General features: G+C 45.5%; 1 protein-coding gene across 3 annotated transcripts; it reads right to left on the reverse strand.

Annotated features, from left to right (window-relative positions):
- Positions 1-2,678: 2,678 nt before the first annotated feature.
- LOC141997786 (carbonyl reductase [NADPH] 1-like) lies at positions 2,679-25,668 on the reverse strand. Of its 3 annotated transcripts, none has more exons than XM_074970219.1 (5): positions 25,389-25,668; positions 23,852-24,141; positions 21,378-21,485; positions 6,443-6,550; positions 2,679-3,309 (listed from the first exon to the last, which is right to left on the reverse strand). In XM_074970219.1, the coding sequence occupies exons 2-5, from the start codon at positions 24,135-24,137 to the stop codon at positions 2,873-2,875; spliced, it is 939 nt and encodes a 312-aa protein (XP_074826320.1). In that variant the 5' UTR covers positions 24,138-24,141; positions 25,389-25,668; the 3' UTR covers positions 2,679-2,872. The 3 variants fall into 3 exon arrangements, with proteins under 3 accessions (XP_074826320.1, XP_074826313.1, XP_074826327.1); XM_074970212.1 differs by having other exon boundaries at positions 2,682-3,309; positions 23,852-24,170; XM_074970226.1 differs by lacking the exons at positions 2,679-3,309; positions 6,443-6,550 and adding an exon at positions 19,089-20,572 and having other exon boundaries at positions 23,852-24,170; positions 25,389-25,641.

The raw sequence follows: 25,668 nt of genomic DNA on the forward strand, positions 1-25,668 counted from the left end.
CCCCTCTCCCTACCAGGCAGGCCAATCTGGGGAGGGGCACTTGACCCTGCATACCCTCGCTATGCGTTGCCTTTGAACTGACCCTCTTAGTTCTACCCCCTCAGGCTGGGAATCAGCTGATTAATTATGGCACAGGTAGGGCTGGCCCTAGGGTTGCCAACTGTCTAATCACACAAACCCAAACACCCTTGCCTCGCCCCCTGCCCCACCCCTGCCCTGCCCCTTCTCTGAGGCCTGCTCTGCTCACTGCATCCCCCCTCCCTCCACCACTTGCTCTCCCCCACCCTCACTCACTTTCACCAGGCTGGGACAGGGGATTGGGGTGCAGGAGGGGGTGTGGGGTGCAAGCTCTGGGAGGGAGTTTGGGTGATGGAGAGGGCTCAGGGCTGGGGCAGGGGGTTGCAGTGCGGGAGTGGGTGTGGGGAGCGGGCTCCAGGAGGGGGCTCAGGGCTGGGGCAGGAGATTGGGGTATGGGAGGGGGTGAGGGGTGCAGGCTCTGGGAGAGAGTTTGGGTGCAGGAGGGGGCTCTGGGCTGGCGCAAGGGGCTCTGGTGCAGGAGGGGGTGCAGGCTCTGGGAGGGAGTTTGGGTGCAGGAGGGGGCTCAGTGATGGGGCAGGGGGTTGAGGTTCAGGAGGGGGTTTGGGGTGCTAGCTCCAGGAGGGGGCTCAGGGCTGGGGCAGGGGGTTGCAGTGCAGGAGTGGGTGTGGGGTGTGGGCTCAGGGCTGGGACAGGGGATTGGGGTATGGGAGGGGGTGTGGGATGTGGGCTCTGAGAGGGAGTTTGGCTGCAGGAGGGGGCTCCGGGCTGGGGCAGGGGGCTGGTACAGGATGGGGTGCAGGCTCTGGCAGGGAGTTTGGGTGAAGGATGGGGCTCAGGGCTGGGGCAGGGTGTTGGGGTGCAGTGTGCAGGAGGAGTTTTGGGGTGCTGGCTCCAGGAGGGGGCTCAGGGCTGGGGAAAGGATTTGGAGTGTGGGAGGGAGAGAGGCATGTGGGCTCTGGCCAGGCGGCGCTTACCTCAGGTGGCTCCCAGTCAGCGGCACAGCGGGGCTAAGGCAGGCTCCCTGCCAGCCCTAGCTCCGTGCTGCTCCCAGAAGCAGCCAGCACATCCCTGCAGCCCCTGGGGGGAAGGGGACTCCACATGCTGCCCCTGCCTTCAGGCACCGTCCCCACAGCTCCTACTGGCCGCAGTTCCTGGCCAATAGGAGCTGTGGAGTCAGCACTCGGGGTGGGGGCAGCACGCGCAGACCCCCTGTCCTCCCCAGAGGCCACAGGGACATGCCGGCTGCTTCTGGGAACGGCATGGAGCTAAGGCAGGCAGGGAGCCTGCTTTAGCCCCGCTGTGCCACCAGACTTTTTTCAGCGTAAAATCTCCCAGTTTGGCTTCAGTAGCCTCTGGAAGATAGAGCCTGATTCCAGGAGACTCCCGGTGAAACCGGGAGGGTTGGCAACCGTAGCTGGCCCCCATATCTCCTTAAAAGGGCCAGTCACCCTGTAACAAGCTAGAACACTAATTTTGAACACTCTTCTACTAGCTTGATCCAATCTTCAATAGCCAGTCACCATTTTACAACTCTGTTTTGCTCTAACCACCTTTAAACTGTCCTCAGTTTGAAAACCCATGTCAATATAACCCAAATTTATCTTGGCTTGCCCAACAACCAACTCAGAACACCGGGCTAAGTTAGTTTGTGGGTACATACATATGTGTTGCCTCTCAGTTTGTTCAAACTGAATATGATAAAGGATGGTTTGGAAGATAGTCTATAACTCTGTTCAGGCAGAGAGCTCAATGGATGGACCCTTATACCTGCATGGAGCCCCAATGTCTTCAACAGAGCTCCATGCAAGTCCAGGATCTGCCCTCAGGATGCTCCTGGCAGGATCAGGATCTAGGTATCAGTCTGAGTTACCACTGTACTAACCTTAAACTCTAGCGGTTTAAACCATAATATTGGCTGAATTCAAAAGTAAAAGTAAGTTTGGTGCCATTCTTGTCACTGTTTGTCAACTTCAATTTTGCCCATGTAAACAGGCAAATCTGCTTCATTGAGTATCTCATGAAACTCATTCCTGTCTTTGAACTTTACATTGCCTGCATTACAATAAACGTACAAGGAATGCTTGCACAATGCATAGTTCACTTTTGCTATTATATGGAAAACTCTTCGCCTTACATTCTGATGAATTCACATAGTTTCCAGGATGTATATCACAACTTTGCACTGGCTTACTTTATTTTCATCCATGTACACATTCTGAATTTCATACATTTTCTTGTTGTAAAGTGGGGTGGATATTGATACATAACACTAACTTAAATGATTTTGTAATAAACTGTGTGTAATAATAATTTGTGCATATTAGGGTGCATGCCCTCAACCTTAAGATGAATTTATGGTTTTAAATCAAAAAGTAATCACATATTAGAGTTACATATACATTAATATTAAAACAATTTAGTGACTTGTACTGTTATTAGTGTTAAATCATAGCAAATATGTTGCCTAATTCTGTCATATAGCAATGCATTTTACAAACACCCAGATTGTGGCTTTAAAACATGGCCTGTGTTAGGCGGATAAGAGAAAAAGCCAAGCAGCAATCATAGTTTTATGGAGAATCTCTACTACCCCATGAAAGGATATAGTACGTGCCCCCTCCACCTACTACACAATGGTTCAGCTCCACTGGCTGTTTTGGTGAAGGGTGTCTAGTGTCAAGCATGAAGTTAGATTAGTACCATGCTTGTAAGCTTCACAGTGATTTGTTACTGGTGGATGGGAAGAGAACTCTTTGTAACTTCACCCTTGAACATCTACGGAGGGACAGAATCTCATTATCACTTGTAGAGAGACACACCCAAAAATTGCTGTTCACCAAGTCTGTACAGCTTTTTCACTAACAAACTGCCCGTGAGGCCCATCAGCCTCAGGGGCTAAAAGCACTAAGTAAACTAGAGTCTTGGCTCCCTCATCTGGACTTTTAGGGGCATTGGGACCTGCCAGGTCGGTTCTCACCCATCCAGGGCAACAGGCATTCAGAAGAATTTGATCAGCTTTCCTTTCCTCATTCAACATCCAAGCTTGAATTCTGGACAAGACCGTGACTCCAATTTTGGACACACCATAAGCAGTATTCGGCCAGCCCTCCTTCTCATGCACTCCGTTCTTGGTATCTTCCACAAACTTCGTCATGAGCTTCACTAACTCCTCCTCAGTGATTGTGTCACTGCGAAATTTCTGCTGCAGGTCTTGGCTACATCTCTTGAGTGTCCAAACACTTATGAAACTGGATACATTCACCGCTCTGCCTATAAGCAGGAAAATACCACAGTGCAATCATCATCAAAATACTGTGAAGTATTAAAGTAAACAAGAATGGAAAGTGACTGATACCACAATAATTTGTCTATTAAAATAGATAAAATATTTATTAAAAAATAAATGGTCAAGTAGCATTGCCAAAAACTAAACAAAAGAATTCTGGACTAACAGTTGATACAAATGCTAAAAAACGAATAAAACAAATGAGAGTCTAAAAGTAATTTATAATGTATATATATTGTTGCTTAAGGATGCTAAAGACAGCCACAGATCCTCAGCTAAGACCAAGGAGCATGCAGTTCAGAAGGGGTGGAAGCATGGTCTTTGCTTTTCCCCAATCCTGTACCCGCTAGGTTTCAGCAGGTCCCCAGTGTAATTTAGAACAACATACAGGTCTACAGACTCCTCCAACTTACTCCAGCTGCCAGTGCCCCAAAAGAGTAGATGCAGTACCTGGGGATTAGTCAGGGACTATCTGTCTAACCACGAGGAGACGATGAAGGGGACATGCCCCAACATTTTAGGCATTACCTTTTGTCCCCCTGTTACTTTAAATGAGAAATGGATGCTGGTGCAACTTTCACCAGGCTCCATTTCTTATTTAAAGTACCAGTGTGCCAGAGTGAGTGAGACAAGTGCTCCAGAACTTTTTTGGGCTGGGAGGGCCTCTCCACATGATGAGGAATGCTGACCGTGGTTGTTATGCAGCAAGCCGGCTACAGGGCCAGAAGAGGCAAGCACCATCCCTCCACCAGTGCCTGTACGCTGGGGGATGCCCATTTAAGAAAGTGCTGGGGGCAGCCTCCATCAGAAAGAGCCTTGGTAGCATAGCTGGAGCTATACTGCAAAGGACGATGGGGCTGGAAATCTCCAGAGCCATCGCAGACTCAGCACAAGGTCTCTGTGGTGCTGTCTTTGCTCTTCGGTGGATCACCCAGGATGCTCACACAGCTTGACAGATTCACTGGGTTCTGGGATGTTATGTGACCCTGCCTCAGCCAGTTACTGACCAGAATCTTTAAAAAAGCTATTTTCCATCTAAGAGAGCAGTTCAGACTATTTTGGGCCACACGACCCTTTCTCAACCAACTGTATTTCTCAGCCCAAGAGCGTGTAATAAATATAGTGGGCCAGATCCTCAGCCGGAATGAATCAGTTAATGGAGTGAGGTCACTTTCTAACCACTGAGGCTCTGGCCCAGTTTTTATTATATTGTTGTAGATTTGCAGCTTCCACATTAGTCACATCCAACAACTTTTATAGCCAAACAGCCCAGGTCAAGTGTCCACTTGTAAGTGTTTTTACACTCAAAATATCTCAAAAGTTTTTTTCTTCCCAAATCTGTATGTGGTTCCTTCTTTGTTTCTAAGGGCCTGTCTACACTTAAAATGCTACAGCGGCAAATCTGCACGGCTGCAGCTGCACCATGGGAGCACTTCAGTGTAGACGCTACCTACGCTGATGAGAGGGGTTCTCCTTTCGGTGCAGTTAATCCACCTTCCTGAGAGGTGGTAGCTAGGTCGACGGAAGGATTCTTCCATTGACCTAGTGCTGTCTATACCAGGGGTTAAATCTGTTTAGCTACATCTCTCAGGGGTAGGATTGCCAACTTTCTACATGGACAAATCTGAACACCCTTGCCTCGCCCCCGCCTCCAAGGCCCCACCCCCCACTCACTCTGTCCCCCCTCCCCATCGCTCACTCTCCCCACCCTCACTCCCTCGCTCATTTTCACCGGGTTGGGGCAGGGGTTTGGGGTGTGTGGGGGGGTGACGGCTCCGACTGGGGGTACAGGCTCTGGTGTGGGGCCGGGGATGAGGGATTTGGGGTGCAGGAGGGAGCTCCAGGCTGAAGGGTTTGGAATGCAGGAGGGGGCTCTGGGCTGGGGCAGGGGGTTGGGGAGTGTGGGGAGTGAGGTCTCAGGCTGGGGATGAGGGCTCTGGGGATGATGGGGCTGCAGGAGGGGGCTCCGGGCTGGGGCTGAGGGGTTCGGCGTGTGGGAGGAGGCTATGGGCTGGGGCAGGAAGTTGGGGTGCAGGGGGTGTGAGTGCTCCAGATGGGGGTGCGGGCTGTGGGTGGGGCTGGGGATGAGGGATTTGGGGTTGCAGGAGGGGGCTCCAGGCTGGGACTGATGGGTTCGGAGGGTGGGAGGGGGATCAGGGCGGGGGCAGGGGGTTAGGGCACGGGAGGGGGTCAGGGGTGCAGGTGGTGCTTACCTCAAGCAGCTCCCAGAAGCTCCGTGCTCCAGCTCCAAGGGGAGGTGTGGCCAGCAGCTCTGCGCACTGCCCTGTCTGCAGGCGCCGCCCCCACAGCTCCCATTAGCCGCAGTTCCCAGCCAATGGGAGCTGCAGAGCCGGCGCTTGCAGCATGCGTAGCCCCTTGCCTGCCGCTATGTGTAGGAGCTGGAGGAGGGACGTGCCACTGCTTCTGGGAGCTGTGTGGATCCAAGGCAGGCAGGGAGCCTGCCTTAGCCCCGCTGTGCCGCTGACTGCACTTTTACTGGCCCAGTCAGTAGTGCTGACTGGAGCTGCCAGGGTCCCTTTTTGACTGGGCTTTCCAGTCGAAAACGAGACACCTGGCAACCCTACTCAGAGTTGTGGATTTTTGATGACCCGAGAGACGTAGCTATACTGCTGTAAAATCCTAGTGTAGACCAGGCCGAAGGCTGTGTCTAGACTAAACTTTTTCTTAAAATTACCCACCCTACTACCAATACAACTTCACCTATGGTAACAACGGTGGGAGTCTCCCACTGGGAGAGTTAATAAAGACTGACCACTGCTGTTTTCACTACTGCGCCAATGGACTTTGGTCAGAGTGTGTATATACGAATGACATGGTAGTTAAATGCTGCCAGGTGACACTGCCCTGTTTATTCTAGTGCTCTCACCATTGGGACCACTGATGGAGCTGAATCAGTTGTAGCAATGGTGGGAAATTGTAGGAAAATAAATCTAGTACACAGATTTGGAGTACTAAATAGTATGAGCAGTATAATAGTAATAGCATAATACTAAATATCGGCTGCTTAAAATGTATGGCAAAATACACTGCGGTGGTCTAGTATTTCACCTCATTGAGGAAGAAGTTGTGACAATATTGTGAGTATGTTGAGCTTACCATGTGGTTTTATGAGCGGTAACAACATATTGCAGACATCTCTGGTTCCAAAAAAGTTGGTTTTCAGTGTTTCCTCTGCTTGAATGTGAAAGGGTGTGGGATCATCAACTTTTTATAGAGAAAAAACAGCAACAACACAGGAGAGAATCAAACTGCAAATCTGAACAATTACACAATTATGTAAAAATTGACAGACAGGAACATGCGTCACACCTTAACCCCTATCTAGAAAAGGAGAATTTATTTGGGCTGGGGTGTGACTGTTCCCCTAGTGCAGCCTGACAGTTTTCTCCTTAAGAGACATGCAGGTAGCAGCCAACAGGAGCTAAGCATTCTCCCCACACTCTCTCCCACCAGGATCAGCACCTCTTCTTTTGTCTGGAAAGGCTAGTTGAGAATTTTGGGCTACAACTTTGACTATGATTAGTAGGTTGCATAGAGAGGAAAAATAAATAAACTGGGCTAAAAGAACATTATTAAAGTTGCAAAATCAAGCGCTCCCAAAAGTTAAGAAATGCAAAAATTAAGGTTTCTTGTGTATATGCTGTCGTTAATTATATAATCACATACTATCTTTTCCCACACCTACGCAGGGAACGTTTTGCGGCATGAGAGGGCAGGGCATGGAGTTCTTTGGACCACTGTAGCCAGCAGCATTTAGAACAGCCTTAAACTCCTGCAAGCCCCAGGCTTGGGGTGATAGAAAGGTGACATAGAGACACTCTTCCACATCTCAGCTGTCCCAACTGTGAGCTTGATGTAGATGAGTATTCAACCCAAATATTTCAAACAGCACCTACATTGGAGCCAACTCAGATCCAAAAATTCAGAAGAGTCATCTGACCTATTTAGAGGAAGGAAGTGAAACTGGTCTTTGGGAGAATGGTGGAGTTTATTTGCCATTTATTTATTTTTCAGTTATAATCAAGTCAGCCCCAGGTGACTCAACTATCAGTCAAGATAGCATGCTGACCCAGTTACAACAGTTAAAAGTTGTACAGTTAACAGGACCTAGTTGCACTGTAACCAGGCCCCTCTAAAAGGGGCCTTAGTCCTGTTGGAGGATGGGAAAACTGCTTAAATTATTGATTGCAACCTGCGTGACAGTCAATCAAAGGAGGGATTTGGCACTAACTCAGTCACAGAACAGTAAACTTTCCAGGGCAGATTCAAATTGCTCAGACATTGATTGCACAAGAAACTGAAGTCTGAAATGTGATACTTAGTTAATACACCTGGAAGTATTATATGTGGTGAACAGTATAATTAAGTGTGCAATACAATTTTCATGGTATCACTCTGCTTCTATGTGCTCAGAACTTTCTGGAGAATTCCTCACATCCCAGTCCTCAAAACACCAGCTCACATGTTTAATTTGATGATTGTAATCAATGGGACTATTTATAATAATAAAGTTAAGTATATGTGTGAATGCTTTCAGAATCAGGACTATAGTTTGGAAGTTTTCATGCTTATTTTTACTCCAAAAATGGAAGAAAATTCTCCCCACCTTTTTGGAGATATATAAATGAAGAAAAATATCCCTTTGTCAAAAAAAACACAAGTAACTCTTGCTAATTTTTGTTACCTCATGTAAGTAAAAAACAACAACCAGAAACTGAATATTTAATTTTCAAAATGTAATATTGCATTGACATAAGTTTATTACTTGCTTTTCTATGTTTTAAATGTTAGTACTGAATTGCATACAATACCTACATGACTGTTTTTCTTATTCCCTGACATATTTTGGATCAAGAGGATCTCCAGCTATGTCTTTTAGGGACCATAGCACGGTCTGTTTGTTAGCTCTGTTTTCCAGAGCCATAACAGTGTGCCTCTGTTGGATTTGCACTATCAGCAGAGCTAGTTTCTTCTAAAATGGTCAACTGGATTGAGGCAGTGAACTTCCTCTTTGATATTATTTGTTATTATGATGATTTAACTTTAAAATAATAATGAAGTTTAAATGGAAAATTTAAGGAAACCAAACCAAGTTACCACTCCACTCCTCTACCCAAATTCCACGAATAAAATGTGTGCATAAATTTGTGTACCATAATAGGGCCCTGATCCAGATAATGGCCTCCTGGTGTTAATACAACAATAATTATTAACAATTATAACACCAAGCACAGAGCAATGCACATTACACCACATATTTTGCTACTATCCTAACCTTATGTACACTGAAGCCCTGTCTGCACTAAAATGATAGCTGTGTCAGCGAATCGAGTAACTACAATTTTCTGAAAGTAACAGAAAACTTTCTACAGTTTTCTGAAAGTAACAGAAAACTCTGAAGGTTAGCAAACCTCAGTCACACAGCAACGCCTGCTCTGCACAGCCTGTGCTCCACCTCTGCTCCCATCCCAGCCTGAAACCAACCCCCTCCTAGCAGCCTGCCATGCATAATACACAGTCCCAGGCACTCCTCCTGGCTTCCTTCCAGCACCCTGTGGGGGAAGGGAATAGGGAGACTCATCATGCAGTGGGGATATCTATGCCTGTAGTAATTAATTTAGCTGATAACATAGACCCTATGGGTATTTGGGGAAGAGGGTTTTTCACCCCAATTTCTATCATCAAGCAAGTAGCCCATCAGGAGGTAATGTGGCAATAGTACTCTCATGGCTGCACCAGTCAGACATGCTTTTTGGTGCTGGGCTTCTTCACTTGTAGCTGAGGCATTGAGCAGAGCTGAGTTTAGAGCAGATCTAGTGCCTGCTGTTGCCCTTGCTGTCAGCCTAATGCCTGCTGCTCCAGTTATTGCCCTGTCCCCAGCGACTTGCCTGCAGTTACTCCTGAGGGCATTCTGCACCAAAAAATTAAAAATTCTGCACACAATATTTTAAAATTCTGCAAATTTTATTTGTCAAATAAATGTGGAGGTGCTGGCAGTGGGGAGCACAGGCCACTGGCTGCACAGAGGTGGGCAATAACTATGCAGCTCCCCCCCGGAAACACTCAGCGGTGAGGCTGCACCCAACCCTGACACAGCACAAGGACCGGGCATGGCCCAGAAACACCCCAGGGTCCTGCCCCTCTATGCCAGGTGCGGCAGGTATGGGCAGGCAGGCTCATCAAGACACGATCCCCCTACTGTTACTCGTACCTTCTTGTCAACTGTTTGAAATGGGCCACCCTGATTGCACTACAAAAGTGATTTTTCCTCCTGTTGATAATAGCTCACTTCCACTTTAATTGAATTGTCTTGTTAGAACTGACCGCCCACTTGGTAAGGCAACTCCCGTCTTTTCATGTACGGTACTGTGTATATATATTCTGCATACTGTATTTTCCACTCCATGCATCTGATGAAGTGGGTTTTAGCCCATGAAAGCTTATGCCCAAATAAATTTGTTAGTCTCTAAGGTGCCACAAGGAATCCTCCTTGTTTTTCCTGATACAGACTAACACGGCGACCAGTCTGATACTCTGTGCAAGTTTCGTTGCAATTGTAAAACAGTGCGAGCAACAATGATCTACATGGTCATATTTTAATCATATAATGTCACACCCTGACATCTAGTTTTGAGCTGGGGAAGAAGACATCAGGAACTGACCTTGTGTACATTGACACACTCACTCTGCCTACGTGCGCAGCACGATGGAGCCGTTTGCCCAAATGATCTCTTTTGGCTGCTGTTGGATCGCCCATCACTTTGTTACTGGGTGCAGGGGTAATAAAGTGTTGTTACCCTTGTTGTGTGAGTAAAGGGCAGCAGCACTGTGCTTGGCATGCCCTGATTGAGGGGTTCAACGTCAGCTGCACTGCACTCGCTAAGCAGAGGGTAGGGGTGCCAAAGCCCAGTGGAGGAGAGGGAGGGTGGGGAGAGATGTTTCTATGTGGTCCCTGCATAAGGGTCCTAGACACTATTTGAAACGCACCCCCCCATTTAATGACAGAGCTGATTAAGACTCAATTGAAAGTCTTTTGTTATGGATTACTAAAGCTGAAATCACTGATGACCAGGTCTAAGCGTTAGACATGGTAGGTGATAGTCTCTCTAGAAAATGAGACTGCCCAGCCTGCAGTAGCAGTGAGGCTCCCCCACACTAACTGCCGAAATCCCTGAGAGCTGAAAGTATAGAGTGGTGGGATCTCAAGACATTCCAGAGGTTGCAGGAGAGAGGGCAGTGGTGGAGTGAGTAGCAGTGGAGCATGTGGCGACTGGGCGAGTGGCCAATGGCAGCGCGAGTGGTGGCAGAGTGAGTGGCCAACGTCAGAACAAGTGGTGGAGGAGCAGCAGCAGCAGCAGAGGCATTGCTCAGTGCCTCCCTCCTACCCTCCACAGGTAGGAGGGGAACTCACGCAAATGGACCTCTGAACCTTTGCTGACTAAAGACAATTGTGAGTGGGGTGCGGTGAAGGGAGAGGGGAGTGGTGTGTTAAAGCATCTTTGTTTGTCAGACTTTCACACTGCAAGGTGAGAGACTGAGGAAAAGGACACTGCCTAGCATACTCTGGGGTGGGTGTTTTGTTCATGGTCATATGTTTTCGCATCATGCTTGTGGTGTTTTCCCAAATTTCCTCCCTTGGTATCCTACTGTTAATTGAATTGTCTCACTAGACTGACCTCACACTAGGTAAGGCAACTCCCATCTTTTCATGTATTTATACCAGCTCTTGTATTTTCTACTCCATGCATCTGATGAAGTAGGTTCTAGTCCACGAAAGCTTATGCCCAAATAAATTTGTTAGTCTCCAAGGTGCCACAAGGACTCCTCTTTGTTTTTGCTGATACAGACTAACACGGCTACCCTCTGAAAAGTATTGCATGGTGGCTGAAAAGGACTTCTGGTATGGACCTAGGAAATGTTATTTTAACTGGCCTATGTGTTGTTTTACACCTAAATTTCCTGTGGTGATAAATGTAGAAAAAAAAATCTATTTTGTACCAGTTTTTTTACAATTCAATTAAAGTAAAAGCAAAGTTAAAATTACAGAAGGCTTCTTTACAGGCATAGCAATCTTATAATGTGGGATTACATCCTGGTGGATTATTCCATAGGTTGTGATCCTACACCCCCTGGTTCGTACTTTGAGCCTAGTATTTATGGTGATTCAAATAATTCCAACTATTGTGAATGTGTTTCAAGGTAATAAACTTAAGAAGGCACAGAAGGACAGGAATATGATGCAAATGAAATGAATAATTATGGAGAAAAGAAAAGAAATAAAAAGAAGAAACAGTGGAATATAAAATGGCTTGACATAAGTAATTGAACATAGGGGAAGCCTCATTTTTTGGAAGACAGGATTAGGGAGGTAACTGGATCAGCAGACTGAAAATGGAATGTTTTTGCTAAAATAAGCAAATGGGTCAGTAAGCTAAAAAACAGAAAGTCTGAGCTTGCTAATATAAGTGGGGGAACACCCAGGGAACCATTTACTAAGAACAAGATACCAATGGACAAGAGAAATTGGGAGTGTAAAGATGAGGCAAAAAGTAAAGTCAAACATAGATAGCACGTGGACAGAGCATGCTGTACAGAGATTGGTTCCTGCAAAGTAACCAAGCCAATCCCACATATGATGCAATGTATAGTGAATGAAATGTGAAGAGTAAATCTACATTAAGGAAGGAGGTTTGGATGTGTGGTATCCCTTGTACCCACTCCCATTCTTCATCCTGATCTACTCAAATATAGTTTGATTGTGTGCCAGTAAAGAAACCTCAGTAATGAGTTTGGAGTAGAGCGGAGTGTGACATTGCACCCCATAAAGCTTTATGGAAAAATGCTTATGAATGTATATATGACATAACTGAAATATGTTTTATGCTACATATACCATGTAACATATCTCTGTAAAGGTTATGATCTACTGAATCTATTCATCCTAGTTGTATGCATGTATCATTTTTGTATTCAAAGTTATGAATATTGGCTGTGTACTGGTTTGATTTTAAGTAGCCTTAGTAAGGCATTTGGGCAGCTTCTTTAGAAAGGAATTTGCAAGTTAAGTGCCCAATCAAGAAAACGGACAATGGATCTTGGAAGGCTCTAATCCACATAAGAAGTCAACTTGAGGATGTACAAGGTAGCATGTGAACCATGGCTGCTACCTGTAAGTTCTGAGTCATGCTGGACGTGTGTCTTGCCCATGTGACTCCAAAACTCCATCTTGTAGCTGGGATTCTACACAGGGAGAGGGAGGGGTGTCCAACCACAAGAGAAAGTCTATTTAAACGCCTGGGAGAGCCCTCCATTTTGTCTTCAGCTGGCTCAAGAGATAGCCTCTCCATCCCCAAAGGATACCTGAAGGAAACTGGAACAAAGGACAGTAACCACAGAGGGTGTGAGTGATTGCTGGACCCAGACTAGAAGGAGACTAGTCTGTAAAAGGAAACTTACTGGAACACATCTGAGGGTGAGGTTTTATCTGTATTCAGTCTTCTTATGTATTAGGCATAGGCTTGCATGTTTTATTTTATTTTGCTTGGTAATTCACTTTGTTCTGTCTGTTACTACTTGGAACCACTTAAATCCTACTTTTTGTATTTAATAAAATCACTTTTTACTTATTAATTAACCCAGAGTATGTATTAATACCTGTGGGACAAACAGCTGTGCATATCTCTCTATCAGTGTTATAGAGGGCGAACAATTTATGAGTTTACCCTGCATAAGCTTTATACAGGGTAAAACAGATTTATTTGGGGTTTGGACCCCATTGGGAATTGGGCATCTGAGTGTTAGAGACAGGAACACTTCTTAAGCATCTTTCAGTTAAGCTTTCAGTTTGGGGGACGTGGTTCAGACTGGGGTCTGTGTTTGTGGCCGGCAAGCATGTTTGGCACAACCAGGCAGGGTTCTGGAGTCCCAAGCTGGCAGGAGAAGCAGGGGCAGAAGTAGTCTCGGCACATCAGTTGGCAGCCCCCAGGGGGTTTCTGTGATCCAACCTGTCACACAGAGTTCCTGGGAACCAAGCTGATGAGGTCTCAGGAACCACCCCAACATACTCCTGAGTGGATAAGAATATAAGAATGGCCATACTGGGTCAGACCAAAGGTCCATCCAGCCCAGTATTCTGTCTACTGACAGTGGCCAATGCCAGGTGCCCCAGAGGGAGTGAACCTAACAGGTAATGATCTAGTGATCTCTCTCCTGCCATCCACCTCCACCCTCTGACAAACAGAGGCTAGGGACACCATTCCTTACCCACCCTGGCTAATAGCCATTAATGGACTTAACCTCCATGAATTTATCCAGTTCTCTTTTAAACTCTGTTATAGACCGAGCCTTCACAACCTCCTTAGGCATTTGCCATTTTGTTGCCCATTCACTTAGTTTTGTGAGATCTTTTTGAAGTTCTTCACAGTCAGCTTTGGTCTTAACTATCCTGAGCAGTTTAGTATTATCTGCAAACTTTGTCACCTCCCTGTTTACCCCTTTCTCCATATCATTTATGAATAAGTTGACTAGGATTGGTCCTAGGACTGATCCTTGGGGAACACCACTAGTTACCCCTCTCCATTCTGAAAATTTACCATCTATTCCTACCCTTTGTTCCCTGTCTTTTAACTAGTTCTCAATCCATGAAAGGATCTTCTCTCTTATCCCATGACAACTTAATTTACGTAAGAGCCTTTGGTGAGAGACCTTGTCAAAGGCTTTCTGGAAATTTAAGTACACTATGTCCACTGGATCCCCCTTGTCCACATGCTTCTTGCCTCCCCCAAAGAACTCTAATAGATTAGTAAGACATGATCTCCCTTTACAGAAACCATGTTGACTTTTGCGCAACAATTTATCTTCTCCTACGTGTCTGACAATTTTATTCTTTACTACTGTTTCAACTAATTTGTCCCGTACCGACATTAGACTTACCGGTCTGCAATTGCCAGGATCACCTCTAGAGCCCTTCTTAAATATTGGTTTTACATTAGCTATCTTCCAGTCATTGGGTACAGTAGCTGATTTAAAGGACAGGTTACAAACCATAGTTAATAGTTCCGCAATTTCACATTTGAGTTCTTTCAGAACTCTTGGGTGAATGCCATCTGATCCCGGTGACTTGTTACTGTTAAGTTTCTCAATTAATTCCAAAACCTCCTCCAGTGACACTTCAATCTGTGACAATTCCTCAGGATTTGTCACCTACAAAAGACGGCTCAGGTTTGGGAATCTCCCTAACATCCTCAGCCGTGAAGACTGAAGCAAAGAATTCATTTAGTTTCTCTGCGATGACTTTATCATCTTTAAGTGCTCTTTTGTATCTCAATCATCCAGTGGCCCCACTGGTTGTTTAGCAGGCTCCCTGCTTCTGATGTACTTAAAAAACATTTTGTTATTACCTTCTGAGTTTTTGGCTAGCTGTTCTTCAAAGTCCTTTTTGGCTTTTCTTATTATATTTTTACATTTAATTTGGCAGTGTTTATGCTCCTTTCTATTTATCTCACTAGGATTTGACTTCCACTTTTTAAAAGATGCCTTTTTATCTCTCACTGCTTCCTTTACATGGTTGTTAAGCCACAGTGGCTCTTTTTTAGTTTTTTTACAGTGTTTTTAAATTTGGGGTATACATTTGAGCCTCTATTATGGAACTTTGAAAAGTGTCCATGCAGCTTGCAGGGATTTCACTCTAGTCACTGTACCTTTTAATTTCTGTTTAACTAACCTCCTCCTTTTTGCAGAGTTCCCCTTTCTGAAATTAAATGCCAGTGTTGGGCTGTTGAGGTGTTCTTCTCACCACAGGAATGTTAAATGTTATTCTAGTATGGTCACTATTTCCAAGAGGTCCTGTTATAGTTACGTCTCGGACCAGATCCTGCGCTCCATTCAGGAGCTAGATCGAAAGTTGCCTCTCCCCTTGTGGGTTCCTGTACCAGCTGCTCCAAGAAGCAGTCATTTAAAGTATCGAGAAATTTTGTCTCTGCATTTCGTTCTGAGGTGACATATACCCAGTCAATATGGAGATAATTGAAATCCCCCACTATTATTAAGTTCTTTATTTTGATAGCCTCTCTAATCTCCCTTAGCATTTCATCATCACTATTACTGTCCTGGTCAGGTGGTCAATAATAGATCCCTACTGTTTTATTCTTATTAGAGCATGGAATTACTATCCATAGAGATTCTATGGAACATGTGGATTCATTTAAGATTTTTATTTCATTTGATTCTACATTTTCTCTTACATATAGTGCCACTCCCCCACCCCACACGACCTGTTCTGTTCTTCCGATATATTTTGTACCCCGGAATGATTGTGTCCCATTGATTGTCCTCACTCCATCAGGTTTCTGTGATGCCTATTATATCAACATCCTCCTTTAACACGAGGCACTTTAGTTCACCCATCTTATTATTTAGACTTCTAGCATTTGTGTACAAGCACTTTAAAAACTTGTCACTGTTTATTTGTCTGCCCTTTTCTTATGTTTCAGATTCTTTGTGGAAATGTTTCTCGTCTGATCTGGCCCATACTTTATCCTCTTCCATCCTCTCCTCCTGACTAAAACCTAGAGAATCTCTATCAATAGATTCTCCTCTAAGAGAAGTCTCTGTCCGATCCACGTGCTCCTCTGCAGCAATCGGCTTTCCCCCATCTTAGTTTAAAAACTGCTCTGCAACCTTTTTAATGTTAAGTGCCAGCAGTCTGGATCCACTTCGGTTTAGGTGGAACCCATCCTTCCTGTATAGGCTCCCCCATCCCAAAAGTTTCCCCAGTTCCTAATAAATCTAAACCCCTCCTCTCTACACCATCGTCTCATCCATGCATGGAGACTCTGAAGCTCTGCCTGCCTACCTGGCCCTGCGCGTGGAACTGGAAGCATTTCTGAGAATGCCACCATAGAGGTCCTGGATTTGTCTCTTTCCTAGCAGCCTAAATTTGGCCTCCAGGACGTCTCTCCTACCCTTCCCTACATCACTGATACCTTGGATATGGTCATTGGATAAGGTCTCAGAAGCTACCCCAACAACGTAAAGCCACACTTGTGGTCTTTCACTGTGCTGGAGCAGTGTCCACATGGGACACTATTGTGCAGCAAGCTGATGCACTGTAGATTCACATCCTGGCTTGCTGCAACTTGCTGCGTAGACAGGCCTTTATTAGTTTTACAATCAGTGTAGCAGCGAGCACTATCAAGTTGGTCTCATCAGGCCCTTGTGTTCAGGTTGCATTTTCCTTCATGACTATTTTTATTAATAAAATAGGTTGATTTCTTTGGGTGTAAATCAACAACTGACAGCTTGTATGCAAAGAGCATTCTGGATACTTTGACTAGTAAAAATACAAGTATTGCAGCTACACATCCTAAATATCAAGTACACACGGCATATCATAGTATCCTGACAATATTTATTTCATTTATGTTTATGGACCTGTATTCAGGATAACATGAAATTGTTACTGACTGTCTAGAATTGTGTTCTCATGTTTTTTGGTGCCTGGTGAAATAGAAAGTGGCTATAATATGCAGAAATGTAGTAGAGCTCCAATAATAGGTGGCTTCCCTTCCACTATTTCATTTGGGGGCGTGCCTGTTTATGCTCAGATCGCAAACATTGGACAGGGCCAGATTGAGTGGTATTTCTGTGTTGCTGAGTATGCCTGGGAGGCAGTTTGAATTAGTTTTTCATTTGGTATTATTATTAAATTATATTTATTACAGCAGTGATACTCAGATCTCAGTGGTTCAGGAGCCAAATTAGCGATCAACATTACCAAGAAGAGCCACAGTAGCGTGAATGACAGGGGAAATATTTAGTTTTATATATCTATAATATTCTCACAGCAAGTAAGTTGATAACTTAAGTGGCTGATAACATAGTAAAAGCCTCCTGATGGGCTAATGATTAAACCACACTGTGTGTTAATATCATGTGCTGCAGAGAGCCACAGGAGACACATTAAAGAGCCACTTGCGGCTCGTGAGCCCCAGTCAAAGTGTCACTGTGTTACATCTATGCCTAAGGCCCCATTGTACGAATGCATAGTAAAAGACAGTCCCTGTCCTAATGAAGTTACAATCTAAAATAATCCTGATAAATCAGGTTTACCCGCTATCCTTACAACTCAATCTGTGCATAGAAGCCTGGGGATGAAAGTTTGGAAGAAAGATTAGGGAGAAAGAATTATAAAAATACTTAAAAAGAACAAAAAAAAAAATTTTTTTCACTGCCTCTCTTGGGTGTATTGGTCAGGGCATTCAACATAGAGCTGGAATAAATTAAAATAATTTGTTTACATGGTACTTATCAAGCAGTTGAACTGTTCATGTTTTGTAGTATTAGAAGAGTGAGGTGAAAATCAGCAATAAAATGTTATCCTATTTTTTGTGTTACCAGAGGAACTAGGTTAATTTATTCTGAAGCTGTGGACTAAAGGCTAGGACTACCTGAATTTATTAATTCACTGTGGGCATGAGAACAACACAAAATGTGAATTAATTTACAATGGGCTAAAAATTACTCTCAGGGTGAATCTGACTATAGATCTAATATCTCCAAGCTTTTACTTTGAATTATCAAACTACTCTTTAGCTTCAGAAGATTGAGTATCCCAAATGGATCCTGCTCTCATTGAAGTCAATGGGATTTTGCTGCAGACTTCAGTGGGAGCAGAATGAGGCCCTACTTACTGAAGAGTTTGAGGAAACATTCAACCAAACAGCATATACAGTTTCTTGGGGACTTCTGGGCTGAGACTATAATGGTTTGCAGGAACGGTTTAGCAATAATCTATGCCAAGTCATCCATCTTTCCCATCTCACTTAAAATGAAAGGACTTTCTATTCAAGAGGTGGGCAAAATACGGCCCACGGGCCACGTCCGGCCCGCGAGACTGTTCTGCCCGGCCCCTGAGCACCTGGCCCAGGAGGCTTGCCCCTGGCCCCTCCCCCACTATTTCCCCTCTCATGTAGTCATGCGGGCAGTGGGGCTGCGAGCTCCTCTCCTGCCGCTCTGAGTGGCATACTAAGGGGGCGGCAGCAGCGTGGCAGTGGGGGGACTGGGTAGAGGGTCCCGGGGGGCAGTCAGGGGACAGTTGGATGGGGCGGAGGTTCTGGGGCGGTCGGGGCTGGGGAACAGGGGGGGTTGGATAGGGCGTGGGAGTCCTGGGGGGCATGTCAGGGGGTGGGGGTGTGGATAGGTTGGGGAAGTCAGGGGACAGGGAGCAGTGGGGTTGGAAAGCAGGTGGGATCCCAGAGGGGGCGGTTTAGGGCAGGGGGTCCCAGGAGGGGGCAGTCAGGGGACAAGGAGCAGGGGAGGTTGGATGAGGTGGGGGTTCTGAGGGGGACAGTCATGGGGCGGGAAGTGGGAGGGGGCAAATGGGGCAGGGGCCAGGCTGTTCGGGGAGGCACAGCCTTCCCTACCTGGCCCTCCATACAGTTTCGCACCCCGATGTGGCCCTTGGGCCAAAAAGTTTGCCCACCCCTGTTCTATTCCAAACTGATATGGTTACTTTTAAGATCAAATAGTTAGACATCATAATCTCACCAGGAACAGTATGTGAAATCACTAAAAAGAAACACACCTCTTCCCCCCCCTCACACTACCTGCTAAAAAGAATATAAATGTCAAAAAATGCATTTTAGCTTATTAAACTACACTTTATTTAAACAGTTTTCATACTATTAAGAACGAAATTAAGGCACAGTTTAATTCATGCATTATTCTAAACTGCAATTATTTTGTAATAGCAGAAACCTTGTGTGTATTCTATAAACCCTAATAAGATACTAGAAATGGCAAAGACATTTACAGATGCTTAATTATTATTGGCACCAACAATAAACCAGTAATATCTGATACTGTTTCTGGACTGCATCTCACATATACAGAACTCCTCGCTTAATGTCATAGTTATGTTCCTGAAAAATGCAACTTTAAGCGAAACAATGTTAAGCGAATCCAATTTTCCAAGAAGAATTAATGTAAATGGCGGGGGGGGGGAGGGAGTGTTAGGTTCCAGGGACATTTTTTTTCCACCAGACAAAAAACTATATTATAGTTTATTTTATATATATTATATAAAATAATAAATTTATTAGTCTAAGGTGCTACAAAAAGACTCCTCATTGTTGTTAATGTAGCCTCACGCTCTACAAGGCAGCACGAATGGAGAGAGGGGAGACAGCATGGCAGACAGAGACAGACACACAACCTGTGTGTGTGAGAGAGATGAACATTGCCCCTTTAAGTAAGTACATTGCCTTTAAAAAGGATCAGGAAGTTGAGACAGCAGCTGTGGTCCTGTCCCCACCCTGCTCCATATGGAGAAGGGGTAAGGGAGGGGCAGGAATAGGGAGGAGGGGGACACCCTGACATTAGCCTCCCTCTTCCCCCCCACTCCCCTGCACAGCAAGCAGGAGGCTCCCAGGAGCAGCTCCAAGGCAGAGGGAAGGAGCAGCACATGGCAGTGGGGGGAGGGACAGCTGAACTGCTGGCAATTGGTAGCCTGCTGGGTGGCTTCCGTACAGGGAACTTATGGGAGTGGGGAGCTAATCGGGGGGCTACCAGTCCACCCTGGTTCCAAGCTCCCACCAGCTAGCTGCAACTGGCTGCTCCTCCTGCAAGCAGTGGACAAAACAGGCAGCTGCCAAACAATGTTGTAAGGGAGCATTGCACAACTTTAAACAAGCATATTCCCTAACTGATCCATGTAACAATGAAACAATGTTATCCAGGACGACTTTAAATGAGGAGTTACTGTATAAATAAAAGGACTGTCAAGGCAAGTTTACCACTTTTGCACCTTCTTTTCACTAACGAACTGCCCATGAGGCCCATCAGCACCAGGGGCCAAAAGGGCTAAGTAAACTGGAGTCTCGGCTCCCTCATCTGGACTTTTAGTGGCACTGGGACCTGCCATGTCGGTTCTCACCCATCCAGGGCAACAGGCATTTAGAAGAATTTGATCAGCTTTCCTTTCTTCGTTCAACATCCGGGCCTGGATTCTGGACAAGACCGTGACTCCAATTTTGGACACACCGTAAGCAGTATTTGGCCAGCCCTCTTTCTCATGCACTCCGTTCTTGGTATCTTCCACAAACTTTGTCATGAGTTTCATTAGCTCCTCCTCAGTGATTGTGTCACTGCAAAACTTCTGCTGCAGATCCTGGCTACATCTTGCCAGAGCTGATACGCTTACCGTGCTAGATACATTCACTACTCTGCCTATTAAAAGAAAATTATAAATAAATATATAAAACATGCCCATACACAATGTCAGGTCTTGATCCTGCAAAGTGCTCCACAAAGGTCTATGTATGGTGATTGCTTTGAAGAACCACAGTTTAAAAACCAAACCAACAGACACTGTTGGATGTAATGGAATTCCTAGCAAATATTTGACATGACCCACCGCTACAATTTTAAATAGGGATATTTCTGAATAAATAAACAAACCTGATCCTGCAAACACTCACTGCCAAACCCTGGGCTTACTTCCGTGAATAATCCCATTAAAAAAAAACAACAAAAATGGGCCTATAATGTACACAGAGTGAAACTTCTCTGCAGGGAGACAGCAACAAGACTAGGGAGCTGGGTTTCTTCAGTGACTGTGGGTACAAGTCTGTACAGCACACTGAACTCAGCCTCAGTGCTCCATTTTTGTGAGCAAGTAGGACACAGAAATATCCCCATTTTCTCCTGTCTGAAGCAAGGACAGATGAGGCAGCTAGGCAGTGTGGAAAAAATACTGACAGGCCTTCATTTCTGCATAACGGCACAGATAAGCACTTCCGGAATAAACCATTAGTAAAGAAAAGGATTGGAATAGAAGCAACTTTAGATTTAAAAAGCAGAGACATTCTGTGTGTCAAGATGTGCATGCAAGCTATTCTTGTCTTTTTATCTTTGATGCAGCAGAAATGCACTGGTACTCCTGTGGGCAGCGAATTCGTAACAGTGGGTAGGGTTTGCCGCCTTGTGAGAAGCAAGAGTCGTTTTTAAATGATATTTGTTAGGTTATACTTACCATGAGGCTTTATGAGAGGTAGCAACTCCATGCAGACATCCCTTGTTGCAAAAAAGTTTGTCCTCATTGTAACCTCCGCTTGAGTAGCAAATGGAGTGGTATCAGCAACTGTTCATAGGGAGAAGAAAAAAATATATAACACTGAAATTATGCTTACAGGTTAATGGGAAAAAACAGGTCTCTGAAAACTAGAGTTAATCCTAATTCCTTCTACTGTAGTCATTTCTGGTTAAATTAGGAAGCAGATGTTTAACAGAGAAAGTGCAGAAAAGTAACAGGTACATGGTGCTGCAAAGATTAACATTTTAAAATGCAAAGGCCCAAATATGCAATATTAGATTAATAGAAGATTGAGAAGATTTTCCCCTGCTAAGAACTCTTAGTTTAGAGTTCTGTGCTCCCCCCGCACAAGAGCCGATGACATAACTGATGCCTCAAAACAGAGCGGGGAGCTGCATTCTTTATACAGATTTAGAGCTCAATCCTATGTATTAGGCAATGGCTGGGTTGTTGCTGGTTGTGTTGTCGAGTTGCAGCATGAGTTTGTGAGCCAGGATGATGAGTGCTGCACAGAGATAGGATTCCCATGCAGCAACATCAAGCTTTTGAAGAACTGCAGCAAATGGGGGCAACGAAGCCTGTTTCTTTGTGGCAGGGAAGGAAGCAACAGGGAGCACTGTCAATCTGTAGTAGGTACTCAGATTTAAAAATTTTATTAAGACGATTAAAAAAAAAAAAATCAATGGTACAGAGTTTAAGCATAGAAGTTTCTGGTTATCAGGGAACAACATAGAGATTATCAAGGGGTGCAAAGTTCGGTTTAAGATCGGGTGGCGTAAGGAATACATAATCTGCAATATCTCTGATTGGGGGTAGAAGGTTAATGGGTCAAAGTACAGACATCGAGATATGAGGGTATGTTGTTCATATAATGGCTATGTTCAGGTGTGGAATATAATGAGTGGATATGATGATGAGGATGGATTGACCCTCATCTGGTGAGATTTAAGGTTCAGTGAGTTTATGGGTCCAGTTCATATGGTCCAACAGAAGTACTACAAGGATGAGGGCTCTCCAAGTAGTGTAAATAGATACCAATTGTTGTAGTCCCCTTGCTAGATACAACATACTTGCAGGCAACTCTAAGGTGTAGCTGTAACCGAACACCTATTGCTTAAACTAATGGAGATATTCCTTAAAGGCTTTGTTAATAACCACCTTAACTTTTCTCTTGAGCAATGTGCCAGGGCACCACTATTTGCAGAACACTGAGCAGTATATAACACTGAGACATGAGGCCCAATTCACCACTGATTTCAATGGTTTCAGCATCAAACAGCAGTAAAGCAGTGGTGGGCCAAGATAACAGCTCCCAAATAAGAAATGTAAACTGTAACTAGGGTGTAAGAGTTTTTGTTCTTTATCAACATTTGCAAGATTTACTATATTTTAAAATCTCTTTTAAGCAGATTTCCCCAGAGCTCAGGGCAGATGGCTGCGGTTTGTGAGTTGTCGCAAAAAAATATGTATTATCCATTCTGTGTGACAAATAACCTTTGCTAGAATCCTCAAGCACTATTAAAAGTTCTGTGCAGTCATTACATGGCAAGCACTTCCCACTATGCATACACCTTACAAAGAGATGTTTCTGTTGAGACAGTGATTTATGCATGAATACGTTGAACAATAAATCAGTTTAATGCCAAATCAGGTATTTGAAGGGCAACAATATTCAGGCCACAGAGGAATTCTTTAAAATGGTACAAGAGGCAATCAGAGTAACAAGATTAAATTAAGGAAAGGACAATTTAGGCTAAACATCAAGAGAAGCCTCCCGACAAAAAGAGTCCTATAATATTTCAGTCTCCCAAAGTAAGTAGAGGAAACTACAATGGCAGGAATAGCTTCTAAGCAGTCTGTTTATTTATATAGTGCTCATCACCATGGTAATTGGCTCCCTAAGGGTATTTCTTTCCTGCAGAGTTAAATTGCATTATCTACACTCCCTCGCCTCTCATGCCTAGATAGAAAGAGAGCAGCCACTCTGCAAAGCAACCCTTCAGCTGCACAGAGTGACTGGCTTAGTAACAGAATAGCAGTATCCCCACTGCATTACTTCAGCAGCACTTGAGCATGAACCCATGATCCCAGAGGGGCCAGCTAGCTCAAGTTTAAAGAACCACTTCTCTCAAAATAGAGATCTGTATGTGGGGCCAGGAGTTGGGTTATATAATTTGAGTTATTTCTTGAGCTAACACAGCAGTGAAGACAAGATCAAAAATGTGATCTGACAAAACACCAGAAAAATGTCAGGTAGGGAACAGTTCTCTGCTGGCACGGGGACGAGCTGGGTATCACCATACTTGGTTGCCTCTCTAGCTAGCATGATACTTGTAAAAACAAACAACAACACCTACTCATCATTCTTCATGTAATTTACAGCTCAAAGCCTTGCCAATAAGTCAGCATTGTACCTTTGAAAGCAATCCCTGCGTTGTTAACCAGCACATTCAGCCCACCATACTTCTCCTTCAGGAAGTCCCGCAGAGTCTGGATACTCTGCAGATTATCAATGTCCAGCTGGTGGAAAAGCGGGCTCAGTCCCTCCTCCTGCAGTTTTGTCACTGCAGTCTGACCCCGTCCTGGGTCCCGGGCTGTCAGGTACACATCCCCAGTGAACTGCTTACACAGAGCCCGCACAATAGCAAATCCAATCCCTTTGTTGCCCCCGGTCACCACAGCTACTGGGGTGCTGGACATCCTCCTGGAGTAGTGGATGGCAAAATAAGCTCACTGCAACAGGCAAAAGAATATAGCTGTATATATTTGGTTATTGTGACTATGCACACCTTCCTGCTCACTCTCTATGCAATTTTCTGCCAAGGTACATTTCTCTCCAGTTGCCAAACCAAGAAATAATTGGGCAAAATGAGGTTGGTCTCCAGTTTTTCAAGAAAAAAGAAAAGGTGTACTTGTGGCACCTTAGAGACTAACAAATTTATTTGAGCATAAGCTTTCGTGCGCTACAGCTCACTTCATCCGTTAGTCTCTAAGGTGCCACAAGTACTCCTTTTCTTTTTGCAGATACAGACTAACACGGCTGCTATTCTGAAACCAGTTTTTCCGGGGCACTCATCCAGGAGCTTCCTTCTTCAAAGTGCTTTGCAAATGGATGCGAGGCAAAGAGCGGACTAGGGCAAGCAGGGACAGGACTGGCCTTAGGGGTGAGCCACCCTACGATCACCCAGGGGCGCCATGGTTAAGGGGGCGCTGTGTGGCAGTGCAGAGGTATGCACTACCAGTGTTGAGTCAGAAGCTGCTCCCAGCTGGCAGGGGAGTGCCGCGTGGGAGGCACCCAGATTTCTCCCAGACCCTGCTTCGTCCCGCCAGAGGAACATGGGGGATATAAGTGACGCACAGATACTGCTCTACTCTGCCCCGTTCCTCCTTGTCCCCCTGGGAGGCTGGGCTACTGCTGTCCCGTCCTTCCCTTACGCAGCCCAGATAGGGAAAGTGCCCAGAGGTCACTCTTTGCTCCGCCCTCCCAGCCCCTTAGGGATGTGTGGAGGAGCAGCACTGGAGGGGGGAGAGTGAGTAGCAATGCCAGTTGCTCCATACATCCAGCTTATTTCCCCGTGTGAGCACAGGAGGGGGGTGGTGCATAGGTTAGGAGCAGAGAGGGCACAGTGCAGGGGTTAGGGGTGCAGGAGGGGGAACGGGGCAGGGATTAGGGGCAACGGGGTGTGGGGAGCCCACCGGGGCCATGAGCAATGGGGGAGGGTAGCACCATGTCCATGGGGACCAGGGGCACCAAAATACAAATTCACCCAGGGCACCATTTTCCCTAAGGCAGGACCTGCACAAGAAATGAGGTCTGATCTCCGTAACAAGTAAAGGCAGGCTGCAAGGAACGCTTTATGCAAGCTACCCCCCACCCCAGTAGGCGCGTGGGTGGGTGGGTGGGTTGGGGAAGGGGCTGCTAGGGGGGAAGAAAGCAATTTGCAAACTCACCTTTAGCAATGCGTAGCTCAGCCTCTTTAGCTGCTTCAGGCTCCTGCTCTAAGAGCCAATGGTGTTTATGCATCAGCCTGGAAGGGTTGATCGGAGAGGGCGGGGAGCTCTTTTCGCAGATAGGGACGCCGCTCCCGCCTGATAAGAGCACAGCGAGACACGAGAGAGCTGGAGGCGGAGCGTGTGTTAGATGGATGGCTTTGCGGGCGGCCTGCAGCTCCGCGCTGGGAGGGTCACTGGGGGAGAGGCGGCAGGAAACACGTGGCTGCGCGGTGGCGGA

The sequence above is a fragment of the Natator depressus genome, chromosome 1 (genome assembly GCF_965152275.1).
Source record: "Natator depressus isolate rNatDep1 chromosome 1, rNatDep2.hap1, whole genome shotgun sequence".
NCBI classification, from domain to species: domain Eukaryota; kingdom Metazoa; phylum Chordata; order Testudines; family Cheloniidae; genus Natator; species Natator depressus.

What these genes read in the sequence shown, in the direction of transcription:
- LOC141997786 (XM_074970219.1), bottom strand. Translation starts at nt 24,137, where the DNA reads ATGTCCAGCACCCCAGTAGCTGTGGTGACCGGGGGCAACAAAGGGATT. An exon ending in CGCAGGGATTGCTTTCAAAG is followed by an intron (nt 21,486 to 23,851) that starts GTACAATGCTGA and finishes CCCTATGAACAG; the next exon opens with TTGCTGATACCACTCCATTT. An exon ending in ACCTCTCATAAAGCCTCATG is followed by an intron (nt 6,551 to 21,377) that starts GTAAGTATAACC and finishes CTCTATAAAAAG; the next exon opens with TTGATGATCCCACACCCTTT.